The sequence below is a fragment of the Ananas comosus genome, linkage group 21 (assembly GCF_001540865.1).
Source record: "Ananas comosus cultivar F153 linkage group 21, ASM154086v1, whole genome shotgun sequence".
In the NCBI taxonomy this organism is placed as follows: domain Eukaryota; kingdom Viridiplantae; phylum Streptophyta; class Magnoliopsida; order Poales; family Bromeliaceae; genus Ananas; species Ananas comosus.
The window spans coordinates 446,170-466,769 of NC_033641.1; the positions used below are offsets into that span (position 1 = coordinate 446,170).

General features: G+C 34.1%; 2 protein-coding genes across 3 annotated transcripts in view; both read right to left on the reverse strand.

Annotated features, from left to right (window-relative positions):
• LOC109726726 (serine carboxypeptidase-like 45) overlaps positions 1-5,164 on the reverse strand; it is a 17,742-nt gene extending 12,578 nt beyond the window's left edge. Inside the window, exon 1 of the mRNA XM_020256511.1 lies at positions 4,652-5,164. Within this exon, the coding sequence (XP_020112100.1) occupies positions 4,652-5,164 (513 nt within the window). The remainder of the gene's footprint in view (positions 1-4,651) is intronic.
• Positions 4,362-17,475, reverse strand: LOC109726306 (RNA polymerase II C-terminal domain phosphatase-like 3). Of its 2 annotated transcripts, none has more exons than XM_020255839.1 (12): positions 16,626-17,475; positions 16,238-16,379; positions 16,091-16,146; positions 15,651-15,711; positions 14,407-15,567; positions 12,890-13,420; positions 12,642-12,788; positions 12,246-12,514; positions 12,015-12,126; positions 11,280-11,537; positions 10,906-10,952; positions 4,362-5,196 (listed from the first exon to the last, which is right to left on the reverse strand). In XM_020255839.1, coding segments are annotated over exons 1-12 (3,366 nt in total). In that variant the 5' UTR covers positions 17,207-17,475; the 3' UTR covers positions 4,362-5,195. The 2 variants fall into 2 exon arrangements, with proteins under 2 accessions (XP_020111428.1, XP_020111427.1); XM_020255838.1 differs by lacking the exon at positions 4,362-5,196 and adding an exon at positions 8,686-10,261.

Consider the following 20,600-nt stretch of genomic DNA (forward strand, 5'->3'; position numbering starts at 1 on the left):
GAAGTGAAGTTTCATTAGTTCTGTTATTTGTTTGGTAGGAAGTGTATGATGTAAAACTATAATTTATATATAAATAATAAATAATTTAATAAATAAAAATAATATAATTATATTTTTATATAATTAAAATTTAATTTAAAACAACTAAATTTTTTTTAATACATAAATTACAATAATACAACAATAAAATTATAAAGTAAAAAAAATCAATACTTTATTAATCAATTTTTATCATATTTTAAATATGCCAACCAAATAAAAAAAATTAATACCATAATTAAATATAATTATTTTTATCTAGTATATTATTTTATTTTATTTTTTTCACCCTCCTTCACTGTAATTGACTTCGGCCCATGATGGGCCAAAGTCAGTTACGCCGTTTCGGGTTAACTCGAGTTTCAACCATAACTATTTGACGGCAAGCCAAACAACGGAAGTGTTTATGGCGTAAACGACATCCCCCTCTCCACTTCCCCCTCACTTCCACCCAAACAAACACACCCTATATGAATTGAAACTAGGCCTTAACTTTCACTTTTTTTTACTAATATTCCTTCAGATTCATTTTTAAAAAATTAATTGAGTTTCGTCAAATAAATTAGAGATCTTATCAAATTTATCGATAATTTTATCTAATTTAATAGTTTTAGTTACTACGCTGCATATAAAACTATAACAACTAGCAGTAGATAACTAAAGAATTTTGTCATTTTTTTTATATAAAAACTCAAAGAATTTTGTCATTCTTTTTATATAAAAACTCAAAGAATTTATAAACTGTAGAATGAAAAGGTGTAATAATTTTTTTTTTTTTTAGAGATAGGTAGCATACTATTCGCTTCGCTTATGTCATTTAAAAATAAACTTAGCTGAGAATGTGAATCAACTAGGATTCAAACTTGGAATTTCGGGTACCAACCAGCAAGCCTTTGCCACTTGCGCTAGAGACAGTCGGTGAGAAGGTGTAATATTTATCAACTCTATTTTTTGGCTGTAAGGATAGTGTTGTTATGGATGTATCAAAAGTTAAACAAAACTTAAATTGAGGGTGCTATATTTAAAATGAGGTATACATGTAGGTGTGTGGTCTCTATACATTTATTATATTTTTATTTTTTTACCAATCTCTCTCTCTCTCTCTCTCTCTCTCTCTCTCTCTCTCTCTCTCTCTCCTCATTTTTCTTTGGAGGCTTGTGGTGAAAGCAAAGAAGGCTTTTGTCTTTGTTATTATCCTTTTGCCCCCCTTAACTTTCTCTTCTTTCCATGTGTGTGCCTCCCCCGCTCCTTATATTTATCACTCTTTTATAATAATAAGTGGGAGTAAAAGGCCATTAACTTTTTCACCATTTTTCATGAAGAGATAAATAAATACCCACCAAAGTTTAATTTCCTCACCTGACACTTCCCTCCTTGTCCCCACAAAACACCAATAGAGACCTTAATTTACACTCTTTTTTGTTTATTAAACACCCTAGACTCTTTTAACAATTTCTTGTAGTTGTTTAGGTACTGATTATTATGTTTAGAGATAAATACAAAATTTCTCTATGAAATAATTCATATGTAACAATTTTGATTTTGAAGTATTAATTATTGTATGACAGTTACAAATTTATGTTAATCTATTATTGAAAAATGAATCATTATAATAATTCCTTATTCAAGTTTCCTATTTTTGGGTGGAATCTACACAAATATAAATATGATAAATCAAAATCGACTCTATTTGGTATCTTTGATTTTTTACTAAATACGTCAGCAAGAATGTTAAAACTATTATTATATTCGATCGGTTCCAGATCTATTAGATCGATATATTCAATCCCAAATAGCTAAGAGCATGAAAATTTTACGATATTTCATATTATTATTATTATTATTATTATTATCCCAACTTAATTAAAAATTTTATCTATACACCATGCTAAAAGAGAGAAAATAAAAGAGCAATGATCACCTTATGATAAAAAATAATCACCATTAGTTAGAATAATAAGCATTTATTATATGTTTTATTTTTAATATTGCATGCTACAAATGTAACAGTACCCAAGGGCATTATTATTTGCTGTAATATAAAATAAGCATTAATGTATTTGTTTACAAATTATTTTTGATTGGGATAATGGCTTAATGAGTGCATGTGAATTTGTGGAGCCCCTCTCTGAATTTCATGAACACCTTTTTGAATATTTTTAAATTTTTTCTTTTAATTAATTGTAAATTTGGAGTTAAATATCATTGCTTTTGCCCAAGAAATTAACTATATATATATTTCGAATATTAATTTCTCTAGTTGTGGTCCACTATGTATGTACGATTCAATTGGAAAAGTTAAGGAAACAATTTAATGAGTCAACTTAATTTATGTAAGTGACTGGCACAAGCAACTGAGGGATATTAAAAATCAAATCTTTATATTTGTCGCTAAATTTATTTGACGGTCATTTTATAAAATTTGAATTTGAAAATCTCCTACTCTAATATTATATAAAAAACTGATTACAGCTTAAATTACTAAAAAAGTATTAGATATAAGGTATAAACTTTTAGGGTAATCAATTATTTTTCTATATATATATATATATATATATATATATATATATATATATATATATATATATATATATATATATATATATATATATATATATATATATATAGAGAGAGAGAGAGAGAGACAGAGAGAGACAGAGAGAGAGAGAGTGTAGATAGGTTGGGAAAAAAAATTTCGGTGGGGAGCTCCAAATCAAAGTCTGGTTGAAGAGAGCCCCTCGATTTAGTGCCACATGTTAATTAGTTTTGTCTCTATTTCAAGATATTATAATTTTTTCTTTTAATTTTTTTATTTTAACTTTAAAAAATATCTAATGAATTTTTAAATGGAGACAAAATTGACGCGTATTGGTGGCTCCGCAATGAGGCGTTATTAGGGAGCTCTCATCCTCTAAATTGCACCTGTATTGTGTGTGTGTGTGAGAGAGAGAGAGAGAAATAGTAGCCCTCTAAATTAGACCTATTATTGTGTGTGATTATTGAGAGAGAGAGAGAGAGTATTGTGTGTGTGTGTGTGTGAGAGAGAGAGAGAGAAATAGTGGCCCTCTAAATTAGACCTATTATTGTGTGTGATTATTGTGTGTGTGTGTGTGAGAGAGAGAGAGAGATACGGGCATGTTATATTATTCATGCCAAAATTACATATAGTCCCTAGCTCTTGATCTAATTAAATTGTACCTATTGTTCTCTTTTGTTTTGGCAATGCCTAATTGCCTAAATCTAGAGAGAGGTTTGTGCATGGGAGAGAATATATATATAACTTTAATGAGCTAAGAAAGAAGCCTATGAAGAGAGAGAGGTTACTTTAATTTGTCTACTTGTTTTTGGATGGTGGTCTTTGGCTTCTGGTGAGAGAACATGCTTCCATGCATGCATTATTTGCATGCTCCTTAGCCACATTAATTGCTATGATCTATTTGATTCCCATAGCCCCAAAAACCTAGGGTTTGGATCCATTCAAAATCTCTCTCTCTCTCTCTCTCTCTCTAAAAGTTTAAACTATTGAAGAACAATATTTTAGCTTGTTCATATTCAAGATTCTTCTTAATCAAAGACTTTCTAAAATGAATAAGTCAAATGCACATATTTGTTTTAAACAGAGTAAATTAAAGAATCGATCGTAGAAACATGGCTGAATTCGAACAGAACATCAATGTCGTTGTCTTTATAAAAAATCAAAATACTAGTTATAAATTAATAGTACTCAACACTCATAGTTTATATTATGTGTTAAGATCATGAGATTATTGAGTGAAGGGATAGCTTCAAAATGAGAACTCAACAAAAATTTTCTCTTCACCGCGCGATCGTTCCTAGAGTAAGTGGCAAAGGGCTTGGTGGTTGGTACCCGAGACCTGAGTTCGAATCCTAGTTAATTCACATTTCCAGCTAAATTTATTTCTAAATTAATGAAATAAACGAAGTGGATAGCATGCTACCTATCTCTCAAAAAAACAAAATTTTCTCTTCAAAATAATAATACATTGAGAGATTTGATTGTGAGTAACCAAATGAGCAACAAGTTCAAGATGAATCACATATAGTGATGTGAGCTTGGTCTTAGCAAATTAGCGGGCCGGGTCGGGCCTCGTTATATGAGGCCCGAGTCCGGTCCGAAATTAAATGATCAGGCCAGACCGGGTCGACCGGATCAGGATCCATCGTAGATTTAAACTTAGTTATAATTCAAATTCGAAAATTTACTGTGCAAAAACTGCTCAACAACATGAATTAGAGTTATTTTTATTAACATGAAACTAAAGATCATAATATGATGTTAAATGCATATATACCAAGTTCTCTCCCTTTGAGACATCTCAAATAATTTATTAAATCTTTTTTCTAGCAATTTTCTCCTTCTTTTTTCCCCCTCAATTGTGTCGATCGTCGATCCGAATCCATATATAGGCTCTTCCTATTGGCTTCTTTTTATTCCTCTACAAAATGCACTCAAAAATAGGATCTTCAATCTCGACAAATGAAATCTCCGACGCCTCTTTTTACCTTTTGAGCATCGCAAACAAAACATCGTGTCTTCGTTTTCGCGTAACCGATTTCGAATTCTCATTTGGAGAGCTAAATTCTCACTAACCAATTTGCTATGCTCCTCTTGCAACATCTTGTTCTCTCTCACAAGTTTCTCGACTCGACTATCTCTTAGTTCCTTATTTGCTTCTCTCTTATTCTCGAGCCTCCTCACGAGCTCATTCGTGTGTATCCAATTCTCCTCGATGAGATCCGATAGTCGATCAACACACGAAATCCTTCGATCGAAAGAACTAGTCCTTCCCTTAGCAATAAGATTCGAACTCATCGAAACGCCATTCGCGGATTCTCTTTTCATGTGAGATTCGAGCTCAGGATCTTCTATTCCCGACTCAGGGTTCGAGTCGGAAGTGCTCAGCTTCTTGTAATCGACATTCGAGCCTTCGAAACGCGCCGAGAGCGACGAAATCGACGATCGGTCGAAGAAATGGGAGCAATATTCGGCTAGCGAGCGGTACAACCTTCGGAACTCTTCGATCCTCTTCTCGATCTCCGGTTTCTTCCGGTAATACGTCTCGGCACGATCGGCGAATGAAACACCGTCTTCTATCTTTATCATTGATAGCAATGCTTCCGTGTTCTCCTCGAGCTCTAAACAAAATAACATAAAAGCCAAATTCCATAACCTATATCAATTTTTTTAAAAAAATAACATTAAGCAAACATGATGTTGGGTCTCAATAATGTCAAAGATTTATATTGTAGCGAAATAAAATAAAAGATATATAATGCATGGTTGTAACAAAATAATAAAAAAAACTCTTACTTTGAGTGCATTTATTTGTTAAGAATAATAACAATGATTAAATTAGTTTCTTATGAATTGTATTCCAAGTGTGTTAAAATGATATATAGCGATATTGTGAAATATCTAAGTTTATTATTTCACAAATGGTAATTAATATTAATATAATATTTATTTTGTAAATTATATATAGAATTTCAAGTACCATAGAAGTAGATGCATCATTTTCTAGGTAGATAAAACCATTATTATATATATATATATAAAAACACATACTCTCTTAGATTTTTTTTAATTAAAAAAGAAAAGGAAATTTAAATAATGGCTTTGGTAATCTCTTTTTTAATTCTTTAATTAACTTGTTCAATTAACCTTAATGGATTCTCATAAATAAAATGAAATTCAAATTTGATCTATTCGACGGCTCTTTCATTACATAACCTAAATATGATATTTATTTTGAGGGATTTGATTAAAGTATCTCACGTTATTCACGTAACTACTTCATCAAATTAAATAGTGTTCAAATTTTTTTATCAAAAGAGTCATCAAATCATTTGAATAAAACAAATTATTAAAGGTGAGGCATCAAAATCATACAATTAAACTAAAATTTCGAGCAAAACAAAACATGAACCCGAAAGGCGCGAATGAAGCCACGTAGATCTCCGTGGGCTATTTTGATGAATCCAACGCCACGAACACGATCCCTTCTCAATTGTTGCATCCATTTCAATTTCCTCTCCTTTAATTTAATTAGCTTGTTCTTTAGAGGTGGTTAGTAAATATATATATATAATAAAAAACAGTGTTGTTTAATTTGTATATAAAAAGGGCCATTTTTTTGGAAATAAAAAAGGTATTTATTCTTTATAATAATTCCTTTAATTTTGCCCTTCATGGGTCTTAAAATATTCATATTTGTAAATATTTTGTATTTGTGATTTGAATATGAGGACCGTTGCGTAGCTATTTATGGTACTTAAATGATTTGTTTTGGTATTTTAAATTCTTATTAAATATGGCTTCGTGATCACATTCTTTAAAAATGGCATTTGAACATATTACTATTTTGGGTAAGCGTCGCATTTCGTGGTTTCGTATTTTTCCATTTTAATATTTCATAGTTTAAAGTATATCAATTTAGTACCCTACGATTTTTTTTTTTTCTTTTCGTTAGCTTCTTCATTAATGTTTTCTTAAATTATATACAAAAAAAACTTTAGATAACACACTTAGGTTTATCGAATATTCACTAAACTTTAGTGTCTTTTAATTTTAACTTTGTCACTAATTTAACGAAAAAAATAGTGAAAATAATAATAAAAAAAAATAAACCACTAGGTACTAAATTGATATACGTTTTGAACCATATGATACTAAAAAAAGAAAGTGCAAAACTATTGGGATGATATTTAAAGTTTTTCTAGTATTTTTAAACACTTGAATGAAAAGTATCCGTTATGGTGTTGAAATCGAGGCGAAAAATTTTGTATATTATAAATCACAGCTTTGAGATTCGAATTTTTTGGCGAATCATAAGGCTTATCAAATTACTTCAAAAGATCTTATTGAGGAGTTTAATTTCTCAATAAAATCGCGCTCTAAATTTACTACAAGTGGCAGGTTTTGATTGGTTAGCAGAAAAAGTTAAAAAAAAAAAAAGTAAAAAGAAATGTATGGAGACCAACTCAACTGTTCTAAACAAGTACGAGGATAAATCTCAACTTTGAGTACCACATTACAGAAGCTCATAAAAGTCAAATTATACAACCCAAAATTTAAATTTTGCCAAATTGGTGCAAATCATTTATTGCTTGTGGAATTTCTCATTGACTTGGAAAAGATCACTAGAGTATATGATATATAATAATTCCTCTATCATATTTTTTATCCTTTTCAATATGTTTTATTAAGCAAAAAAAAATTGCTTAAACATGCATCTATCACCTCACATATATAATGGTGAAAAATAATACTACATCCACTTCCGAAAATAACATAGTCGACCTCAGAATCTTATGATTGATAAAAGTCTCTCGATAATGTGATTATGAGCGATTAGTATCTACTCACGTTTACTTCTAGAAGTGAGCATAGCATTATTTGTAACACGTTATAAGATATAGTATGTATGTTACGTCACAAGAAACATAGGATATAATTAAATTATCATTAAAATTTTACTGCATTTGTTGATATTTTAAACCTAGGATTTTAAATTTTGCACCAAACAAGTATTTTGTTCAACTAACATGCATGGTAGTTAGAATTAACTCTCACAATTTTTTTAGGAAAAACTTAAAAGAAAAAAAACCCGTGGTTTCGTAGTTTCTCACTCCCTCCCTGTGGTTTAAAATGTATTAAATTGCCCCATGCGGTTTCGATTTTATCTTTTCGGTAGCTTTTTCGTTGATATTTTATTAAATTATATACAAAAAATTTCAGATACCCATCTAGATTTATCAAACATTCACTTTAGTACCCTTTAATTTTAACTTTATCACTGATTTAAAAAAAAAATAATGAAATTGATAAGAAAAAGTAAAAAAAGAAACCACAGGGGGTTTTTTTGAAGTTTTTCCTTTTTTTTATTAACATAATATGAGAAATTGGCAAAGGAAAAAAATCATCTTTCTGTGTAGATTCAAGAACATTTTCTATGAAAATGTCTCCCTTTTATGACTTTCTTTTCTATCTTTTCTTATTCGGAAAACAAAAATTATACAAAGAATATTTTTTCATGAAAAACTTTTTTTTTCGCCCCAGAGAACCAGACATTCTCTCAGAGAGCGTTTGGTTCGTCGGAAAAGCATAGAAAAGAAAAAAAAATTTCATAAAAATATCTCTATTTTAGTTTTCCATTCATTTGGTTTTAAACAAAAAAAAACTAATTTTTTTAAAAAATATAATTTTCAATTTTATGATGAATGAATATTTTTGTTTTTCGGATTTATTTTTTTTAAAACCAAAATTCTAACTTTTCACTAGATTTGTAAAGAAGCTTTTCAAAATAAATACTTTCATAAATTTTTTTGTTTCAAAAAGAATCTTTTTTTCATACTTTTCCGTAGAACCAAACAACCCCCATTAATGTCATTTTATATACAGTAAAACCCTCTTAAGACAAAAGTACATACTTAGGTAAATGGTTAGATGTCGTTTTCATTTAATTTAAAATGCTAAAGATTATAATAATAACTTGATTGTTACTGTCACCATACTATACTATACTATTTACCATTAATTGCAAAACTTAAAAAGTGTAGAAACTAAATTGATACTCCACTCATATTTTCCACACTAAAATATTAACCCTTTAAGTGTAATTTAGATTTTTTTTTTTTTTTCCCTGAAGAGGATTGGCCCCGCATTGGACACGAGTCTCAATTCTCACATACTAAGCCCATTTGTAGACCATAGAACCTCTTATTATTATTATTATTATTATTATTATTATTATTAAAATTCCAATGAAGTAAAAAATGTAATTTAAATCTAAACTTAATTTCACAAAATCTTAGAGGTCCCATGAACTTAGCATGAAAGGGATTAAGAAAAGTAAAAAAAAATTGAAGTCAATGGGAGAGCCCTTTTCAATCTTTCTTGTCTCAGAAATAAATCAAATCATTATAAGAATTTTGTGGTATTGATAGGTCTTTAAATAGAAAGGGGGGGGAAAAAAAGAAAAAAATGCATAACCTTACCCAAAATTACAACTCACCACCCAAACTTTCAAACTTTAAAAATTTGCCACATAAACAATAATATTATTGCAAATTACCATGTAGCTTCAATTTTTTTTTTTGTTAATTTGGCCCAACGTTTATTTATTTTGTAATCACATGTGAGTCATACTTTAAGTGAAAATATATAATTAATTTTTCTGAAAAATGTTTGGCCAGATTAACTGAAGCAATAGCCATAGAAAAACACTCAAAAATTATTGTTCACGTGATTAATTTGAACATTTTTATTAAGTCGCCATTCGACAAAAAACACATAAGAATATGTAAAGCCAAATTACAATTTTGGTCCTTGCGTCTTTGCACTTTTTAAGTTCTCAAAACTTAATTTTACTGTGATTTTTAGCTTAAAAAGTTTTCTACATTATTACAATTAAGCCTAGCAATCCAGTTTAATTAGCCATTTAATTAATAAACTAAATTATACTGTGAAACTTAATTGCAATAACCTACAAATATTTAGAAGCCAAAATGCGCGGATCAAAGTGTTACGTGGCCAACAAGTTTGAGGACCAAAATTATAATTTACCGTTGTAATAAAACTTTGAAATTAATTTTTCGCAAAAATAAGAAAAAAAGAAAAGAAAACAAGATCTGCAATGATATTAACGATGCCAAATGATCCAATTCCCTTCTAAAGCAAATTAATCAGAGGACCCACGCGTAAAAGACTAATTAACTACTCGGCCAATCAGCCGGTGCCACGTGGCTTCTCGTGGGAATCCTCCAATGACCTTATAAAAAGAGACCTTTTCACACTTCAGTTTCTCTTTAGAAAATTTGAGTTCGATCCCAACACGAAACTCAAAAATTCTCGCATCAAATCCCTTTATAGATTTCGAAAAATAACCAAACCACCCTTTTTTCGTTCCAACCAATTTGTTAATCTTCATGAAATTCCTCTTCTCGCCTCTCCGAAATGAGTTATTAGACGATTTACGTTCTTTTTTTCCTTTTCTTTTCTTTTTCTTTTCTTTTCTTTTCTTTGTTGTGTGTATTCTAAGCTCCCAGATTTCAAAGATGGTTAAATTCCAATCAATTTTTTTGGTTCGGGAAAAGCAAGGGGGGTTCATCGGGTCGGGTCGGGTCGGGTCGGGTTTGTTATAGTTTAACCGCAAAGTCGTGCTCGCTTGCTCGCCGATATAGAAGGGCCGAGGCCTCCACCCTGTATTGGGAAAGCAAGCAGTTTGGACCACAAAACAGTTAGCGAAACCGTCGGCGCGTGCTCGTCCCTTCTTTTCCTTTCTCTTCTCTCTTCTGGTGTGCATTTGTTCGCGCGCGCGTGCGCGAGCGCGAGAGTTAGGAGAGAAAAAGCACCCAGGTTTCATAGGACTGATACTGGGGAGATGAGGAGGCCAATATGGGCCGAAATTCGACTTCGGCCCATGTGATTCGGAACCACACACTTTCGCGGTCTAATCCACCGTCCATGCTGCTTTAAGATTCGAACTATGCACATGACCGATGGCGAATTAGGCCAAGAAGGGGTCCCCACATAATTCCTTATTACCCCACTACCGGCCTTTGAGCCCACTTAAAACGATCAATTACTAAAGGATAAAATGCATGAATAATCCCTGTACTATTTTACTCGAACACTTTAGTCCCTCAAATATTAAGTTTTTTTTTTAAAAAAAAAATTGGTTGTTTCATGTGAAAGATCAGGAGCTTAAAAATGTCTAAGGGAAAAACATAGGGACCAAAGCGCAATATCGGGGATAGTTTGCGAACTATTCACACATTTTACCCTTAGAAAAAAAAAGAAGATGAACATGTATTAAAGTTTCGAATGAAAAAAGAATCTCTCACCAGCCAGGGTGAACGACGAACCGCCCCGTCGACAAAGCCCAGTTCACCTGGATGTCATGATAGAAGAGAAAAAGAGAGCAAATATGTTCTTAAGTGATCAACAAGAGGAGCCATGTATAAATATCAGGGATACAACCACATTCGCATGTGCGGCATTTGCGATAAAATTCGAAAATGGAATAAGAAGTTCATTGTCCTGCGAAACTTTAATGAATTTGGTGTAAATATGGGAAGTAATTTGGGTTCATTTTCGAAGTTAAGAATGGTATAAGGGAACCAAATAGTATTTCTTATTAAAAATGATCAGAAGTTCTTTTTTGATTGAGGAAATAACTTGTGAATTGAATTGGAGGAGAAGTGTAAACCATATATACCTTGTCGGTTCCAAGCGAATTGGCGACGACATGTGTGACCTGCTCGTCTATTTGGTTTGTGCAAGACGCGCCAAACTGCTCGGCCGTTTGCCACAGCGGATGGAGATGGGGGTTAGCTTCGCCGACGGGGAAAACCCTGCTGAAGACGATCCGGCACCCAGCAAGGATCTTCTTTTGTTCGGTCGCGAGTAAGTTCCGCACGTCCACGTCCTTGAGGGAGCGGTGCGAGAAGAAGATGTTGTGTATCCTCTCAATGACCTGTTTCGACAAAATAACACCAAAGTGAAACTAGCACGACTTCTGGTATAATCTTCGGTCCGTTAGGCAAAACCTTCTTAGAGAAAAAGAAAGGAAAAGGTAATGAATTTGCAAGACGGAACACTTCTTTCATTTTTTTCGCAACTGCATACTTTTCAACTTGCATGAACACCCTCCTCCACAGGACTAAGATGCACAGTACGAATGATTGATGCATGTTTTTGGTAAATATTTTTGAAACTGTGTCGATGAATGAAACATTAATACTTCAAAATTGTGCTTTATGTCCTGTAGCAGAGGGGCAATTTGGTTCTAAGAAGTCGAAAAGCGATGTCAAATTATAAAGACAAAAAAATGGTGTCCTATTTGCAAATCACAGGGTAGGCGGATTTTTTCTCTCCTCTTTGTTCTTTTTGCTAAAATGACTAGTAAACATTTAGGACTATGGTCTGATTTCTGAATAAGGAGTGTCTGTACCGCCAAGGAAGAAGCGAGAGTTCCATCTTCAGGCCTCTCATCATGATCGATCTCAAGAAGGGATGGCCCTAGAAGCCCAAATTGCCGCCGACTACAGGGAAAGTAAGTGTACCTGCAAAAAATTACAGCGCACCAAATTGCATCAATTAGGCAAGAGCTTTTTGTTTTCTTTTTTAATTTGGGGGAGAAAAAAACACAAAAGTAGAATTAACGTTTTGAGTGACAATTTACCTCTCAACCACAATTAAGTTGAGTTTGTTATGAGGCCAGACCCTTACGGAATCATCGATAATCACAACCGCGGATTCCATGCCCAAAACCCCATCAAGATCCTTGCTTTTGGGCACCCTCTCATCGCCATCAAATGGGTCGCCGTCGTCTCCTCTCGAAATAACCCGGCCGGCAAACAAAGCCCCTGTTGGATCAAGCACTTTCGCCATCTCTGTAGCATACAGCTTGTTCCCCATCGTATATAGATGAAGCTCATATAGCTTACTAGCCTACACCCAAGATCAATATCCAAGATCGAACTTAAATAACCAAAAAAGTGGAAAAAATAGTTTAAGTGGAAGTACAAGAGAACATGACGGAAAGGGTAAAAAAAATACTAATAAAGAATTAATTCACCTTCTCCAGAAAGTTCCAGATCCCCGGCCTCAACTTGGTCCACATTCCCATATGTTGGAAGCGAAAGAGGTGTCTTTGTGGCTTCTCTCGATCCTGCTCTTCTTTCTTTCTCAATATCTCATCATGAGTAGGATCTACCTCTGAAAACTACAATGAGGTCAAATCACATTAACTAGGTAAGCATTACCACTCTGGATAAAGCACAATCAAGTCAAAGAAAGAGAAAGCGCAGAGAATAAAAGTAGCACCTTGGCTGAATTTAGAAGAGTATGATCGAGATCGAGGACAAGACAAAGCTTTCGGGCAGCGAACATCTTGTTCTGCTCCGCTATCCTTCTCGCCCTCTCTCTCTGAATAGCCGCTCTCTGTTGGTCATCGTATCCGTCCAACAGATGGTCGACATCTCCCCAAGAGTTAGCTGACTGTAAAATGGCACTCCGAGCAGGTCGGGGAATACTATTCTGCAGGACCGTTGGAGATACAGTAGTTGACTGTGAGCTAGCAACATTATTGGCAGTATTGCTGAGATTCTTCGTCAATTGAGGAGTTGAAATTGGGAGGGGAGCGGATTGAGGAGGTGCTCCACTGGGTTGAGCTGAATCTCCGTGCTCTCGGACTACCAAATGGTCTTTGCTGCTTTGCGGACCAGATGAGACAGCTTCGTTCATCTTGGCCTGCTCAGGGCCTGATGCATTGCTATTCTGAGTTGTAGAATCGTGAAGAATGCGACGGGGATCACGAGGTTTCAAACGAACTCTACCCGGATCATTCTGAGAATTCTGAATGAATATGACAAAAAAATTACAAGTTAGATTACTATGAACTAAAATCTGGAGGTAAAAGAAATGTATAAAATACCCACGCAGGAAAACTATGAGCTAATTTTAAATTTTGTCAACCGCCTTTGAATGTGTAACAAATAGTGCATATATATAGAGAGAGAGAGAGAGAGGGAGAGAGAGAGTTGAGCTCCTATGCTTTTAAAAGCACAGGAGCATTTGTGCTTGTGACCTTTTAGTCGTTGGATCGCCCTAAGATCAGTGCAGCACCATTAACTATGTCTCTCGTTAAGTCCCCTTTACTAGTGCTGCACGGATCTTGAGGTGATCCAATGGCTAAAAAATCACAAGCATGTTCAGCTCCTGCGCTTTTAAAAGCAAAGGAGCTCAACTCTCTCTCTCTTTCTCTCTCTCTCTCTCTCTCTCTCTCTCTCTCTCTCTCTATATATATATATATATATAGAATTGAGCTCCTATACTTTTAAAATTACCAAGTCATTGGTGCTTGTAGGTTTTCGGACCTCAGATTAAGGAATGTACAGTTAGGATGATAGCAGTCTCCTAAGGTTGAGTAGGTGGTTGGGTAAATAGTATGATCTAATGGGTGAAAATAGTCAAAGGAGTAGATCTAACGGTAGAAAACTTACAAACACCAAGTGCTTGGCACTTTTAAAAGCACCATAACCGTACTATATATATATATAAATATATATCAAATGAATGGACATATATGAAAATCCAGGGGGGAAAAAAGCCATATTTATGATGACTAGAAACCAATAGCAGCATATTCGTCTATGATGTTCTTGTACTATTGTATGGGCAGTGAAATTTACCCTAGATTATAACTATTTAATCATATAAACTATATTAACAGATATAAGGATCAGGATCTTTTGGAATGTTGTCGGTAACCATAAAAAACAGTAAGCCACATAAAAAGAAGAACGTAAACCCTAGCAACAAACCCATGCATGAAACCTCACCATTCCAGACGTTTGGGACGTCACTTGAGGTCCTCCACCTGATAAAACTGTTCCAGGTGTTACGCTGATACCTGTATCACTTCTCTTATCAAAAGCAGAAGCAGCAGCTTTTTGCTGCGCTTCAGCTGATAATCTTTTCTGTTCCTTTTGAAGAAATTGCACGAGCATTTTTGGATTAACAGCTATATTCTGCGATCGAGAAGGTACTGAACTACTTGCTACATCAGGTGTGACTCCGCCATTTGGACCGCCGAAGTTGGTATTGTTATCATTCAGTGGTTTATTAAAATCAACGCCACCATTTCCTCCCCTTCCATTGTCAAACTTACTTTGTTCCCTCAATTGAACTCTATCATTAACCCCATTTCGTAGCCTTTTTGAAGAATGCTCTTCAGGGAGAGATTCATCGACTGCCTTGTTCTTCCGAGAGTTCATTACCATCCCACTAATCCCATCTTCTGCCTCAGATTTCATAAACCTAAGCCTCGGATCTCTGCTCTTCGCTGCAGCTTTCAAACCCGAGTTTGGTCCTGGTCCTCCTGGACCCACTTGACCAACCGGCTTAATCGACCCATTTCGAGTTGTATTAACCTGTCTTGCTTTCGGAGCAGCCGAGGAACTAGATACCTCCCCATTACAAGTATCCTGTTCATTGTCATTATTCGAATCATCCGATGGAGTAGGGCTAGGGAGCCGATTAGTTGTAAGAAAGGAATTTTTTCCGTATTTCTGCTGATAGGTCGAAACAGCTTTTACGGCATCAGTCACATATGAATGCAATGCAGTATCTTCATCCATTTTCGGTCGACTTGTTGATTTTGTTGACAAACCTGAATTACTTCCAACACCGACAGGTTTCGGCATAGGGAATGGTGGTGAGTTCGAGTTTGCTCGTGTAGGTGATGGAAGGCTGCTTTCATCATAATCTGCGTGAAGATCCAACAATGGGCTAATAGCTTTGTTCCTTGACATGGTTGGTAGTTCTAACCTAGGCAAAGAGACGCTTGGACCATTGGCAGTAAGAGAATTCACTCCTCTTTGTGCTGAAGTAGGCTTTTCAGCTCCGCTGGAAAGAGCATCCGCAATGCCTCCATCCGCAGTAGATAGCTCTTTCACTGTTTTTCCTTCCTCGAAAGCCAGCGATTTCACAATTTTATCTAGCTGTTAAAAAGAACAAAACAGCCGAAGATTTATCTCTGAATACCATGAAGAATATTAGCATAAGCTTCGGCGAATTTACCGACCTCATTTATTTGCTCGGGTGTTAACAGAGTGGAATACTGGTTCTTTATACGAATCAACAACCTACAACAAATTCAGTGAAACAATTTTACAGCCTCTCGACCCAACTTTTAAAACCACTTTTCAATCCAAAAAGCGTAAGATTTCATAAGCCAAGCATTTAGGTATAAAAAATGCTGAAGCTTTTGCTGTAAGAGGTATCGAGTGAAATTTTGGGGAGCGGAGCCAAAAGTAGAAACTCCACTTTGAAGCTTCCGCTACGGGGAGAAGCTATTAGAGGAAATTTTAATAAAAAGCTGCTAATGTCATCTCAGAAAACGCTACTCAAACAGCATTTTTGCAAAAGCTCCAGCAGGGGCGAACAGGCCTGCAGTGCAAACCATTCTCAGCTACAAAACAGAAGAGGTAATCACATCACAATCAAATGAAGACAAAAGTAAACCTTAAGAACAAATTCTTATTCTCCTCCTTTTTTGGCAAGTGGCTCGAACTAAGTACCTGTGTCACAAAAGAAGATTTTACTATAAAGACGCTGAATTTAATGCAACTATTAAGCCAAAGCTGTTGTGAAGCGTTCAAATCATCTTACAGAATTAACTGCTTGAATTCCAGTAAATGCCCACTGAACAAGAGAATCCATAACAGGAAGAGGACCCTCCTCCATCTCCGAGAACAACGGCTTCAGGCTTTCAAATGACCTGTGCAGCCGAGAACAAGCACCTTCGAATGATCTACCATAGAAGGAAAACTCACCTCAGCAATATGTAAAACACCTTTTGTGCGATCTTGTTATGAAGAAATATTAAAGATCATTGGTTTCTTTATCTCCAAGATCACTTTTTTATGTGAGTATAGTTCCAGATTTCATCAATTTTCATTCGATTAATGTTCAATTTCAATGATTCGATACGAATTTGAATGTGTTCATAGTTTTTTGTGTCCTCGATCTGGGGTTCCAGAAGACTCGGATTACTTACGCCTCGGCCTCCTCCATTGTTATACCATCCAACTCCTCCAGGATCAAGCTCACGCGGCTATCGAAATCCGCAGGCTTTTCATGCTCGATCCCATCCGATTCCTTCTCCTCGGGTTCCTTCTTCTCTTCAGGTTTATCAGAATCGAGCTCGATCGGTTGCTCCGCCGCCGGTTCCGACCCCAATTCGATCTCCCCTTCCTCCAATTCCCCTTCCTCCTTCTCCATCCCGCCACCGGATTCCTCGCTGCTCACATCAATGACCATGTCGAGACCTTCCGAATCGGGATCAGCTTCGGAGCCCACCGGGTTCAGATCCAATCCGAGGGGCTTGTTCTGCACGGCCTGCGCCCACGCGAAGTTGTACAGATGCGCGGCGTAGTTCCTCGGCATCGTGTACCCCATCCAAACCCTAGATCTCGGCCCCTCGGCGGAGTCGCCATGGGAGACCTCAAACCCCTCCTCCGCCGCCGCCGTCCCCGCGGCGGACGCCACCTCGGAGCGTGGGTGGTCGGTAGCCATCTTCGCTAGGGTTTCCTCCTCGCTAGGATTGAGGAAGTACCGATTGGCCCCGGCGACGCGCATAACCCGCGCGGATCCGTCGATCGCTTCCGCCCCAAGCTAGGGTTTCGCGGCCGGGGCGATCTAGGGCTCGATTTTTGGGCCGAGAGATCGCCGTTCCCGGCGATGCGGAGCTCGTTGGCAAGGAGACGACGAGGGGAATCGATCGGAGGGAGTCTCGATCGGGGGAGATCGCGATCTCTGCGGCGGAGATCGGAGCGGGATTGGTACGCGGAGGAGGCGTACGAAGAGCGATTAGGGTAAAGCGCGGGGGAGAGAGAGAGAGAGAAAAAGAGCACAAAAAAGAAGGGCTCGTGAGGTATTAAATACAAATGATGATGACGACGATGATCATCATGATGATGAAGAGGGTGAATCTGAACCGTACACGTAGCAAACACGACGCCGCGTAATATAAAGTGGTTCTCCTATTCCTAATAACCGTATAAGTATAATAATAATAAGGGAAAACTTCAAAAACCCCCCTGTGGTTTCACAAACTGTGGTTTAAAACGTATCAATTTGCCCCATGTGGTTTCATTTTTATCTTTTCGGAAGCTTTTTCGTTAGCATTTCGTTAAATTATATACAAAAAACTTCAGATAACCATCTATATTTATCGAATATTCACTTTAGTATCCTTTAATTTTAACTTTGTCACTGATTTAAAAAAAAAAAATAATAAAATTGATAACAAAAAGAGAAAAACAAAACCACAGGGGGGCAAATTGATACGTTTTAAACCACAGGGTACTAAAGTCAGAAAGCACGAAACCACGGGGGGTTTTGAAGTTTTCCCTAATAATAATAATAATAATAAATTATACAAAATTTATCTGAAATATAAATAATATAATTAGGCTATTTTTAATTTTACTATCAATTTTTTTATTTATTTGATTTACGGCCAACGATACTTTAACTATAAAATTTAAACTAATTATTATTTTAATAAATTTATAATTATAAAAATTATATAAAATATATAAATTAAATCTGTAAAGATAAATAATGCATTCAAATTTTAAAATTAAAATACTGTTGAGGGACTCGACTCAAACAAATTGAAATATTTAATAGTAAAATTAAAATTTTTTAAAGTTATATAATTAAATCAAAATGGTCGATAATTTAGATAAATTTTATATGTTTTTACCTAATAATAATAATAATGATACTGAGATAATGTTCATGAGTTTAGATTTGGACACTAAAAGTTCTCAATTTTGAAAAAATTATATATTATATCAAAATTCTTAGTAATTTTAAATAGTTTAATTTAATTTTAAATTTGTACCAATTTTTGGTGAAAAAATAAGATATTCAGCAGAACATTTTGTAGCAAATATGATCATGATTAATACATTAAGTATGTATTATGGCAAAATCAAATATGCTCGACAATATTATTTTCCTATATCTTATAATACCAAAAAAATATGAAGAAAATTAATGGTAAAAATATATAAAACTTTCCTAAACTATGAGCAATTTTAAATCAACTATCCAACCTTTCAAAATTTTAATTTTAGTACTCAACCGTTTAATTTATTTGATTTGAGCTAGTAAATAATATTTTGACTTTAAAATTAATTGAATGCATCATTTATCTTTACAAATTTGGTTGATATATTTTATGCAATATTTGCATTTATAAATTTATTAAAGTAAGTGATTAGCTTAAATTTTAAAACTAACTCAAATTAAACAAATTAAAAAGTTGGATAATAAAATCAAAAATTTAGAAAGCTGGATAGCCCATTGAAAATAGCCTATATTTAGATCAGTTTTGTACCTTTTTAACTACACATTTGGATACATAAAAAAAATTAAAATTAAAATTTTGGTTTAACTTCTTTTAAAAATTTATATCTTACATCAAAATTCTTACTAATTTAAATTTTTATGACACAAAAAAAGATAATAATCATTCTATAGTGAAGTGGTTGTCCACCCAGTAATTACTTTTATAAAATAATAATGATAATTAATTATTGCCAATATTTGTTGATAAGATTTGATATTTTGATATTGGAAAAACAATTTATAGCAAACATGTTCAAATTATAGCAAGGTACATTAAATATGCTCTAATATATTTTCCTTTCTTAAATCATACTTTAAATATTAATAAAATAAAAGACATATTTACAACATTAGTTTTGAAAAAAAGGAATTGTTTTCAAACTTCATTAGTTCATCACTATGTTAAATTTTTGGTTTAATTTTTTACTCAAAATTCTAAGGCAAATTTTACATAAACAGAGTTGAAATTTTGCAAAAAAGAAGAGTGGTTTTTGATTATCTACTCCTCTTTAATTAATTAAGTTCATAATATTATAATCATATTTACAAAGTTAATTTAGACATTAAAACATCAAATCTTTTCTCATTAATCTCATTTCAGTGCTTAAATTTGGCACTTAAATATCCAAATAATCCTCTTATCCTTATTTTTTTTAAAAAGTAATACCTATGAGCCTATTTCAAAGTTAACCTGTTTTAAAATAAAATTAATCTTACCATGGATTAATTTTTTTTTTATTTTAGTCGCTAACCTTTTGATTTTAGAAGTGAATGTGTAGCATGGAGTTAGGATTTAATTGAAATATTTTTATTTTATTTCTTGGGGATAATTTTGAAAATAATGAAAATATAACTAGGACATCTGAAAATCCTGAGCAAATTTAATAAGGGTTAATTTCTCATTTTCTCTTTTTTTTTTCTTTTTTTTTTGACACTACAATAGATTAGATTATATGGACACATTTTTAGGACACTTTTATATAAGTGTCTTATTTATGCCAAAACTTTTAAAAAAAATCTATTAAGGTTTAAATAGAAAGTCCACTCCAATTAAAAACAAAAAGTTCTTCTACTCGGCCATATTACAAATAAAAAAGGAAAAAAAAGCAAAAAAATTGATTACCATCTCCCCCTTCTCCTCCTTCGCCGCTGCAGCCAACGAGGTATGGTCCCTCCGCCACAGGTCGTTGGAGGAGTGGGTGCCAAATATCAAGACGGCCCTATCTATGGCGACCCCACATATAGCAACACTTTTAAAAAGTGTCGATAATTTAGCCAGCAATACTTTTTTGACCTATACCGGTATTTAAAAGTGCCGCTATACACCATTTTTATTGTAGTGTGACATTTGGCTTTTTAACTTTCGTTTGTAATAAAGTCGATTATTGAAAAATCATTATGATTTATTTCTTCTCAATTTGTAGTGGAATTTGGATTTTGAAGGCGTAGACGCGCCTCTTCTACAACCAACTTAATTTGGATAGTAAAAATAAAGATCAGGAACTTTATAACAAAAAGTAGAGGTTGCGAATTAAATTGAAAAATTACTAAACTATCTAAAATTGGAAAGAAGCATCAAATGATGTGAAACTAATTGTGATCTTTTGAAAAG

Coding starts and splice junctions, on each gene's coding strand:
- LOC109726306 (XM_020255838.1), bottom strand. CDS start 17,206: ATGCGCGTCGCCGGGGCCAATCGGTACTTCCTCAATCCTAGCGAGGAG. Junction 15,712..16,090: donor AATAAGAATTTGTTCTTAAG/GTTTACTTTTGT, acceptor AATTTGTTGTAG/GTTGTTGATTCGTATAAAGA. Junction 12,789..12,889: donor CTCTTCTAAATTCAGCCAAG/GTGCTACTTTTA, acceptor ACCTCATTGTAG/TTTTCAGAGGTAGATCCTAC.